Here is an 11627-nt window from a genome sequence, read left to right as displayed (position 1 = left end):
CGAAAATCGCAGATTTTTTTTCTATCTCACTTCAATGTGTTCGATAGCATTCTTCAAAACAATATTTTATTATTGCAGTAGTCATAATTGATGTACGTTGACATACACATTCCAAGTTAATATTTCAGTAAAGAAAAATCCATAACAATTTTCAACATGAGTAACTGTTATATATTAATCGAAGTTTTGGCCCCTTCCGAAAATATATTTCTGGTTAATGCTTAAATTTAATAGTGGAAGAAAATAGAATTTTTACAATAATATCTACAATACTTTTCTTCAAGTCAACACTATTTATACGTATATCAACGGCCTCCTATTTTTCGAATCACTGCCAGCTGTTAAGTGTCATTCCATTATTTAGGACTTTTCAAAATTTCAAATAATTGTAGTTATCGAATGAAACATAGACATACGTAATTTATTGTACTATCTACAAATACACAAAATGCAAATACATTATAATTCCATCTGATTGGTTTCTTCAGTAGTATTCAAAACTCTTGAGCGTCCTCAAAAATATCCTCTTCTTCGGCTACAGTCGATAATGCAGATTCATTTTCTTTACGAATCCTCCCTAGACGTTTTCTGTAATACCTTCTGATGGGCTGGCGACTCCGAATTATCCTTGCTTCATATTCTGAAAGAAATATATGTATATGTCAGTTGATTGGTTGAGTTTGAGTTTTAAGTCAACTTTGTGCACAGCAAGGATAATCGAGACTGGACCTACAGTATCAAGTGGAATCCGAACGACTATTAGCCTCAACCGAGTATGTAACCTTGGACCCATTGATTACAAGGCGGCGAGGTTACCACAAGCCAACGTGGAGGCGCATATGTATATGTACACACACATACACACTGCATGTATAAATACGTTACTTTCAATGATCAAAATGTGCCTGTATCCATCCAAAGACAAGTACAGTTGCACAAGTAGCGTTTACAGGATGGTCAGATTGATATAAACTTTTTATTAGATTTGAATAAATTTTATTTTATTTTATACGTGTATAAAATAATAGGACTTTAACTAAGAACTTACAGAAAGAAGCAACAATATAGAATATGGAAAGTACTTTTTAGCTGAGAATAGTGGGTTAATTGTTGCCGAATCGGTGCCAAAAGGGCTGAGAAATGTGAAAAAGCAATTGTTATGGAAGCGTAAGTTTCCCATTGAAACTTTTCTAATTTAGTCCTCTCGCTTTCTCACGCTATTGGTATCAACTCTCTCTCCTATTATTTGAAGATCACCCAGCTTAAAATTTGCTATCATCTCTCCAGCTTGAAAAGCCAGTGTCGTAAAACTACCGCAATGACAGCTTTTAGCGAGTATCTGATTTTCTGCACCTTGTCAGAGAATAAATATCCACAGACGAGGGTGGATTTCAACGCAAGAATTGGAGGGAAGGATTGCATTACAAACAGAGAATTAGGGGTGGGATAGATAGACGAAATCTATAGTCTCTCTCGGGAATCTCTGGAGCAAGGAAACGGAAATAAGTAGTACTGTATATTAGGCGGTTATAAGTCATCCCTCGTGGGTATCCCCTATTTCTATGGATGTAGCCTCCGTTGAATCATATTATGACAATTTTTTGTGGATTTTTTGACGTTCGACGATGTTTCAGTACAGTTTTCACCGCAACTCGGTTTCTTCCATCTCATCCTTTGTATAAGTATATCACGATCTTATGTGATTTAACTTCACGTATTCACTTTTTTTTTACGATCTTTTACGAGTTAGATAACATACAGGTAGTTCGTTCTCTTTCACTCCAGATGTTACCTGTCACGGGGACGTTTTTGTTACGATCTTTTACGGACTAAAGTGCGTACGTAGGTGGAAAAGTCGACTTCTAAGTAATGTAGTAGTATGAAACGGTAGGAGCTGGACACATACTTTGACCTACTTTTTTGTTTTTACGACCTTTTACGTGCTAAGCTAACCTACATGAGAAACAGTTGACCTATATGTATGCACGTACTTGCTAATTCGCAGAAAACAGATTTTGACCAAGTGTAACCGTTTTCGATACATCCACTTCCGGTCGCCATTTTGAATTTCGGAAATCCGATTTCAGTCAGGGAGGACAGAGGACACCGAGACGATGCTAACGCAAAAACCATGTTCCTACGATCATACTTTCGAAAGTTATGAGTGATCGAAAAAAAAATCGGCAATTGACCCACCCCTTGACCTCAGGACCACCAAATTTCATACGCGTACTCCATGTTCCCAAAATCGACAGGGGAGTCAACGGGGAGGATTTTTCGAGTTATTTTTGCGATATCTCTTAGGTAAGTTTTAACGTTTATTTGTGATTGTGGTTTGTTTCAATTATGATAGTTCAAGGTTTCCGGGTGTTTTTTGATTGGTTAAAATAATGATGATTTCTATTAATTATAGAAAATTATATCAGATCCTGTATAATGCTTATTTCTCATTATAACTGGATTATTTTATTTAAGTTTGTGAATCTTTGTTTAAATAAAGATTTAAAAATATTTGTAAAATATAAATATTAAAATTATATATATGCATATTTTTTTAATTGAAATTAGAATGGAAGGAATAGGGGACATGTGTTTGAAGTAAATATAATATGGAATGAGCAAAGCAAGATTGTAAAGAGTAAGTATTGTGAGTGTGGGATATTGTGAGAGGAAAATAATATTTTTATGTAGTATTATGACGCTTGCTATTGTATGTTGGAAAATGTGGAGAGAAAATAAATAGTTTTGTTTATTGTGCATTTTGTGTTGAAAAAGTGAAATTATTGTTATTCATTTTAAAATAATTGAAAATAAAGCATTGCTTCAATTTAGAAATGATTTTTTTTCCCATTTTGGTTAATATGCCTTCTGTTATTCGGTTTTCTTTTAAGGTAAAGAGGTGTATGGTTTATAATTCCTTTAGAGTTTCTAGTTCAGTATTTGAAAGATAAATTTTCAATAGCGCCAAGCATATTTTTCCAAAGTTTTGTAAGTGTATAAGATTTCAATATGAAATTCATTGACCTATTTTATTCAAAAGAAATACCATCTTCCATTATAATTTAGTTTTCATGACCATGTCCTAAAATTTCATTACATTATTTTCAGATTGTGAATTCTTGTTTAATCAGAGATTGAAATTCATTCGCAACATAGAACTATTAAAATTATATATATATATATATATATATATATATATATATATATATATATATATATGCATATTTTTTTTAATTGAAACCAGAACGGGAAGGAATAGGGGACATGTGCTTGAAGTAAAGATGATATCGGACAAGTAAAGCAAGATTGTTAAAAGTAAACTTCGTGTTTGCGGATATTAATAATATGGTTTATCAGTTTGCAAAAATAAAAAAAAATAAAAAAATCTCTTGCTCGCCAAGAGTCATATATATATATATATATATATATATATATATATATATATATATATATATATATCTGTATTTATTATTTATATTTCAGATATGCAAGCACATACACATTGATATTTCATCAATAAATAGGCCTTCTTAAGATAAATTCCGATTTCCACCATATAAAATATAGTTAAAAAATATTGTGCAAGTATTTCTATTTTTTTTTTTTAGAATTGAATAAAATGATTTCGGGTAATAATATGTTTAAATTTTGTGTTTTTTGATTAACAATTGATTAAATTAAGTACAGAATATTGCCGAAAAACAATTCACGAAAACGTTAGATTGAAATGTTAACATTATAATAAATGTTTTTGCATAGCCGTTCTAGTTTACAGTGTTAGCGTGTTTCATTGTTATATGGGAAACCTTCTGGAGGTTTATTTTTCCTGGAGCTTTGAGATTCACCAAATCACATAGCATTGAGCATCATTATTCATCTTCATCGTTGCTATGTAAAGAGGAGAAGAATTTTCACAATATGCTAATATGAGTTTCCGTGTTTTGAATGGATGTACCATGTTCAAAAACAATGAAAATAGTTTGTCACGGATTTTTGATGTTATCTGTAAAAAGCATGAGCTATGACGAGAGCGGGAACCGTGTCGGAAATAAATTCGTAGAAGATAGGGACTTGCGGCATGAAGATTCGAGGATGTCAGTAAATCATCAATGATGCCTAATAGCTCTGTAAATTGACATATGAATTGATCATTCCTTTCTATATTAACCAATTAATTATCTTGCTTTATTAAAAACTCTAAGGTTTAGTAATAGAAGCCTTCTATCTGTCACCCTATCCCTGAACAATACTAATTCAATCTTTTCCAACTCAATGTATCAAATTCTCTTCAAATCACACAGCCGGAATCTTGCGTGTATCGCTTTCACTGGTTATCCTTTCCGCTAGCCTTTGACCGTGTTGGAAACAACGTGAAGATTGGAACGGCAATGCAAAGACATTTCAGAAGAAGAAAAATGTCAAATGAAAAATTGTTTTGCTGTGATAATGTTAACATTTCAGTCTAACCTTTCGAGAATTGCCTTTTGATAATGTTCGGTACTTGATTTAATCAATCGTTAGACATAACAAAAGAGATGATATTGTAAAAAGAAGAGACAAAATATAAACATATTATTACCAGGAATCATTTTCATGCAATTCTAAAATTATATTTTAACTGTACTTGTATGGTCTACCCAGTGACTTTTCTTAGTGTTTGTGTGACAGTTATCGAATCATATACTCTTGGCGTGATGTGGCACGGAAGTAAATTGTTATAGCTTCAGGAAATTGCGTTGGGTTGACGCTGAGAGTGAAAATTACTATCCCTGCAAGTAGTATAATTGATGCTACAATAAGCACACTTATAGCGTAGAAAAGAAGAGCTCATATGATTAAACAGCCCGATTTGCCCACACTTAAAATTATGCCAAGATGCCCTTATTCCCCATTTCTTCAAGTGTGATATGCTCTTAATTCTAAGAATTTTGAATCCTAGTGTAGAAAAGAACAGTTCATATGCCCCGATTTGCCTACACTTAAAACTATATCAAGAGGGGGCATATACCCCAATCGGCCATGTGTGTACATATTTAAATCCCAAGAATCTTGAATTCTAGTGTAGAAATGAGAACTCCCCTCAGACAGATTTGCCCATGTGTGTAAAAGCTACATCTCTCAGTTTGTTGTCCATAAACTTGTTAAAAATATGCCCCCCTTGTTATTGTTTTGACTACACTTAAAAACTAAGGCAAAATGCTTATATTCTCATGCTCTTCAACTTACAGATCAATACAATAGGACAAGGTCAGGCTGCAAATTGTTTCATGTTCTTTCTAATCTTTGATCAGTTTCATGTCCCGGCCAGCAATAAATTATGCACGCCTGGGAGATTTAATATGCTTGCGTGCATGAGATAAAATCTACACTGTGCCTTTTCAGGGAAAATTCCCCATACATGCCATCATGTTATTGGCTCCAAGGGAAATTCTTAGTAAAAAGAACATTAGCCTCTTGCATGTATGCCTGAATTGGATTCAGGTTTTGCCTTGTTCAGATAATATTTACCCGAGTGAGACTTACAGATATTCATTGCACAGTTCAAAGTCCAACTTTGAATTGTATTTAGCTGATATAGAGCTCATAACTCCTGGGTTCTGATATTCAATGTGTATTGCATGTGGACATAGTCCCATGGCTTATATGCTTTGTAATCAAGAGGCTTCTGTTTTTGAGGCCTCCCCTGATGGCAAAGTGTTAATATTGTTGCCTTGTAAACAAGAGCTCTGGGTTTGAGTCCTGATAAAATGTGAATGATTGAAATACATGTGGCAAAATAATATCTCCACACGTGAGATTTTGAGAATATTCACTGCTAGTTGATATACAACTGATAGCTCCCAGATCTGAAACCTGGTAAAGTGTGTTGTACAACAGCATAAAAGAGCAAAACTATTTTATATTGGGGATCACCAGAGCCTAGTTATTGCTGTTGTTTGGGTATAAAAGCACCAGCTCAGCCACTAACTGCTGTTATAATTGTTTTGGCATATTGTCCATAGTTCTGTTTTTTTTACCAATAAATTTTATATAAACAAACAACAAAAATGCCAAATCAAAAATATTGCAATCAATGCAAAAAAAATATATCTAGTTCTAATTGGTCTAGACACCGGCATATTTGTGACCCTAAGAAATGCAGAAAGGCTACAAAAATGTGTCCAAGATGCCATAAAATATTAAGCAAGGCATATTACAAATGGCATAAGTGTATTTGTTATGAACAGCCATCAACATTGCCCCCACAACCATCTACATATGGTCTGAAAAGGAAGCATGAAACACCTGTTAATGCTGGACCGGCAAAGCAGCCACGCTATGCACCACCTATCCATAGCAGTTTTAATGGCCAACTTAGGGATCACCGGTTTGTATAAGAGCCAAAATGTGAATGTGAATTTTTTGAACAGTATAAATCCAGATGTGCAGGCAATTCTAAATGCACAAAATGGCTCTTATAAGCTGTCCCTCAAATTGTTTACACAATATAAGAAGCCAAATGGCACAAAATTTACACAGCCCCACATAACAGAAACTGTACCGGTTTATTCAAATGCAAATTCAGACAAAATAATAAGCAGTTTGATAGATCAATTGAATATTAAACACTCTGAATTTGCTGCAAAAGAGTCTGGATGGAGCCTATGCGGATCTTCACACAAGCTCTATGTTAATATTTCTGAATTCAGCCCATTGCAAGGATCTACATATCTGCCATTACCTGCCAATATTAAAAACAAAAGAGCCGTGGTTAACATAGAAAATACCGACCAGAAATGCTTTTTGTGGTGTATTTTAGCTGCTTTGTATCCAGTTTTAAGGAATCCTCAGAGAATAAGTTATTATAAACAGCATGAAAATGATTTTGATGAAGCAATGGAGGGTTTAGAATATCCAATGTCTGTTCAGAATATTGATAAATTTGAAAAAAGGCCAGGGATATTAATGGTAAACAATTATCTATTAATGTATTTATTTGTTCTACTGGCCGTGGCAATTGCTTGATAGCACCTCTCAGAATCAGTACATTTGATGATGATTCTGCTGTTCCGATTGATCTGCTCTTAATTGAAGAGGATGATACACACCATTATACTCTGATACATAATCTTGAAGCTTTAGTGAGAACACAACTAGACAAATTTAAAAGAACATTTAAGTTGTGCCGAAGATGTTTAACTGTATTTGATGGTCAAAAAATGGTAAATGGGGTTCGTGAAAAAAATGCAGAAATTGCTAAAAACAAGTTAATTGAGCATCTGAAATACTGTGGCAACCATAAACCTGTTCATATGGTGATGCCTAATCCAAGTGAAAATGCCAAATTCAAAAAATTTGAAGCCTTGTTGGAACACCCAGCATATATAGTCTGTGATTTTGAATCAAATCTCAAACCTCTTGCATTCTGTAGCCCAGATCCTGATGAATCTTCAAGTACATCATACCAGTTACATGAACCTTCTAGTTTTTATTATCTTGTTGTACAGGATGGTGTTGTTAGTAAAGAAGATTTATACATGGGAGCAGATGCCATAAAATAATTTGCAGATAGAATAGAAAATGAGTGCCATGACATAGCATCTAATGTCTTATTAAAATCAAAACCCTCGTTGCCTTTAACAGAGAAACAGATTAAAGATTTCAACAATACAGAAAAATGCCCGGTATGTGATTCTGAATTTTCAGATGCAAATATCAAGGTGAAACACCATTCTCATACAGATGGTAAATTCTTAATTGCCCTGTGTAATAGCTGTAATATTAAGATCCAGAGACCAAAATTTGTCCCCATATTTTGCCATGGTGCATCCAATTATGATTTTCATCATTTGATCAGGTACGAGGGGTTTGACAAGCAGAATTTAAATATTTAAGCTGAAAATAATGAGCAATATATTGCCATTAGCAAAATAATTAAAGTTAATGGTGTTCCTATTCACTTAAGATTTCTTGATTCATACAGAATTCTGTCCGCTAGCCTGGCTACACTGGCCACTCAATTATCTGATGATCAATTCAAAATCACATGTGCTTTGTTTCCAAATCAGGACCTGAAATTAATTAGGCGGAAGGGTGTATATCCATATAATTATGTTACAGATTTTTCTAAATTTGATGAGTGTTCTCTGCCACCACAACAAGAGTTTTACAGCAAAATCAGAGGATCTGGAATCACTGATGATGATTATCACCATGCCCAGTTGATGTGGAACAATTTAAAATGCCAGACATTTGGTGATTATCACAAGGCTTATTTAAAACTTGATGTCACTCTCTTAGCTGATATACTTCAGGCATTTAGAAAATCTTCCATGCAAAATTATAAGCTGGATCCAATATATTTTTACAGTGCTCCAGGCCTAGCATGGTCTGCAATGTTTTTAAACACTAAAATGCAATTGGATCTGATCCAGGATCAAGATATGTATCTGTTTATGGAACAATGTATAAGAGGAGGCATGGTGCAATGTTCTCAGAGATATGCCAGAGCAAATAACAAATATATTCCTGATTATGATCCAGCACTGCCATCAAATTATATACTGTATGTAGATGCCAACAGCCTCTATGGTTATGCTATGATGAAAAAACTGCCATATGCAGGGCTTGAGTGGGTTGAAGATTTCAACATTGAGGATCTTCAGGACTTTGATGACAGTCACTATGGCCTGTTCTTAGAGGTTGATCTGACAATTCCTGATGATTTACACAACACATTTTCTGATCTGCCCCCAATTCCTGAGGTTAAGTGTTCACCTGGCTCTAAACAGAAGAAATTGATGATGACTCTAGAGCCGAAACAGAATTATGTCATATATTACAAAAACCTCCAGTTCCTAATAAATCATGGTGTCCAAGTGACCAAAGTTGGAAAAGTTTTGAGGTTGAAACCATATATTGATACAAACACAGAGCTTCGAACATCTGCAATGAGCCAATTTGATAAGACCTTGTTTAAATTGATGGTCAATTCTGTGTATGGCAAAACAATAGAAAATGTCAGAAAACATATTGATGTTAAAATAATTTCTGACCCCAGCCGGAGCAAAAAATTGATTGCAAAGCCCAACTTCAATTACAGAAGAATTTATGATGAGAATATCACACTTTTCAACATGAAAAAAACAAAGATTAAGTTTGATAAGCCTATTTATGTAGGGGCTGTGATATTGGAATTGGCCAAATTACACATGTTAAAATTGTATTATGATGTGTTGAAGCCTTTTTATAAGGATCGTGTAAAACTGATGTACATGGACACAGATAGTTTTGTTCTTGATATTCAAACAGAAGATGTTTATCAAGATATAGCACAGCCTGAATTGTTAAAATATTTTGATACCACTGAACATTCAAAAATTAAACCCCACAACAAAAAGGTGTCTGGCAAGTTAAAAGATGAGACACTTTGTGATGTTATTGTGGCATTTGCTGGGTTAAGGGCCAAGATGTATAGTTTTGAAACATGTAGTGGCGCTGTTGCCAAAAAGGTTAAGGGCATTGGCAGAGCAACTGTAGACAAAGAGCTTGAATCTGAAGGTTACAAAAATTGTCTCAAATCATGTAGCACAATCAGAACATCAGAATCCAGAATTCAGAGTGTGGATCACTTGTTGACTACAAATATTGTAAGAAAAGTGGCTCTGGACCCACATGATGATAAGAGATGCATTTTATCAGGTGGCATACATACTCTACCATGGAACTCAGATTACAAAGATATTATGTGGAAGGGTTGTTTAAGAATCACATTTAGAAGAGCTGCCAATGATAATAATGCTTTGATGAGGTACAGTACATTAAACTCTACAGGGGAAGCTCTGCCCAATACCTTACCTGATGAAGGCAAATGCATTATTCAGACTATGGAGCTAAGAATCCCAGTTGTTGAATATGAAGCCAGTTATGCTCTTAAATTCAAAGCAGATATAATAAAAAATCCACAAGTACCTTTACAATTTTATACATATCAATGTGTACAGAAGCCTGCCGCTGGTACTTATTATGAGTTTGATGCTACAAATTCATTCTCCAGTATACAATATGACATGCCGGATTTTGTGGTGGTACTGTTTCAGACTGGAAGACACAATAATCAGGAAAAAAATTCAAGTAGATTTGATAACTGCAACATCAAGAACATATATCTTAAAAATGGCAGAAATGAGGTATTCCCTAGAGAAAATTATAATTTAGACATGTCCAAGGATGATTTCCTTAAATTATATGAAGCATTTACAGCATACAAAAGGGTCACTACTGGCAATACTGACATGTATTACACACCAGATGAATTCAAAGCACAGAGACCCATGTTTGTCATCAACAGTTCAAAAAGGAAACAAGTTGTGGTTAATGACAGGACAAACATTAAAATTATCTGTGAATTCCACGATACACTCCCTGATGACACCATATGTAGTGTTATTCTTATAGGTGAAAAATCATGTGTTTATGATGTAAGAAATGAGAGAGTCACAGAGCAATTCTAGAAGATTTCTGCACAATGCATTGTCTTAGTACTAGATATGCAAGTTGAGGCTGGTGTCCAATTAAAATATTGATCATATTCCAGGTAACAAGTATTTAAGCATATATTACATTATATTATTGTGTAAGCAAAATCTCTTATAAGCATTTTGCCTTAGTTTTTAAGTGTAGTCAAAACAATAACAAGGGGGGCATATTTTTGACAAGTTTATGGACAACAAACTGAGAGATGTAACTTTTACACACATGGGCAAATCTGTCTGAGGGGAGTTCTTCATTTCTACACTAGAATTCAAGATTCTTGGGATTTAAATATGTACACACATGGCCGATTGGGGTATATGCCCCCCTTGACATTGTTTTAAGTGTAGGCAAATCGGGGCATATGAACTCTTCTTTTCTACACTAGGATTCAAAATTCTTAGGATTAAGAGCATATCACACTTGAAGAAATGGGGAATAAGGGCATCTTGGCATAATTTTAAGTGTGGGCAAATCGGGCTGTTTAATCATATGAGCTCTTCTTTTCTACGCTATAAGTGTGCTTATTGTAGCATCAATTATACTACTCCTGCACAAATTTTTGCATACTTGAAGTTAATGAATTGATACATTTATTCTGGACTTGCAATTGTTATAGTGACGTGCACCTTCACAAGGTATCGAAGATTCTACATTACAAGAATACATTAGAATCATGTACATTCATGTCGTTGAATAGCAAAGAAGAAAAAAGGACCGTTTGTATATCCGTCGGCAATCACGCAATCCATTGTATTCTACGTATAAATATGTTATTCGATCGACAACTGCAAATTAACATTTCTCATAATTTTAAAATTTTTGAACTCCACATTATTTGTACTCCAACCGAGGATTGTAAGGGGGGGATAATGCAGATGGGTAATCAGTTTATCTCCTTATCTTCAAACCCTGGCAAAGGTGGAGGTTAGTTTCTATCGCGAAAAGGAACTCAAAATGTAAAATCTTCATTATAACGAGTTAGAAAATAGGTATAAGGGGAGTGGGAGAAATGTCAAGTAGGTTTAGAAGTGCCATGACGGTGAGTGATAGATGACACCTAAAAGTATCAACATAGAAAATTGGTGACAGCAAATAGGTGTATTCTCTCCATA

The 11627-nt window shown here is 34.3% G+C and overlaps 1 protein-coding gene across 1 annotated transcript in view; it reads right to left on the bottom strand.

The window, feature by feature from the left end:
* Positions 1-404: 404 nt before the first annotated feature.
* The window catches only part of LOC145984510 (uncharacterized), a 147222-nt gene continuing 135999 nt past the window's right edge, over positions 405-11627 (bottom strand). Inside the window, exon 5 of the mRNA XM_083118160.1 lies at positions 405-640. Within this exon, the coding sequence (XP_082974286.1) occupies positions 495-640 (146 nt within the window). The 3' untranslated portion in view covers positions 405-494. The remainder of the gene's footprint in view (positions 641-11627) is intronic.

This window comes from Lepisma saccharinum, chromosome 2 (genome assembly GCF_977018435.1).
Source record: "Lepisma saccharinum chromosome 2, izLepSacc3.1, whole genome shotgun sequence".
Taxonomy (NCBI): Eukaryota; Metazoa; Arthropoda; class Insecta; order Zygentoma; family Lepismatidae; genus Lepisma; species Lepisma saccharinum.
This window is presented reverse-complemented; position numbering and strand designations above follow the sequence as displayed.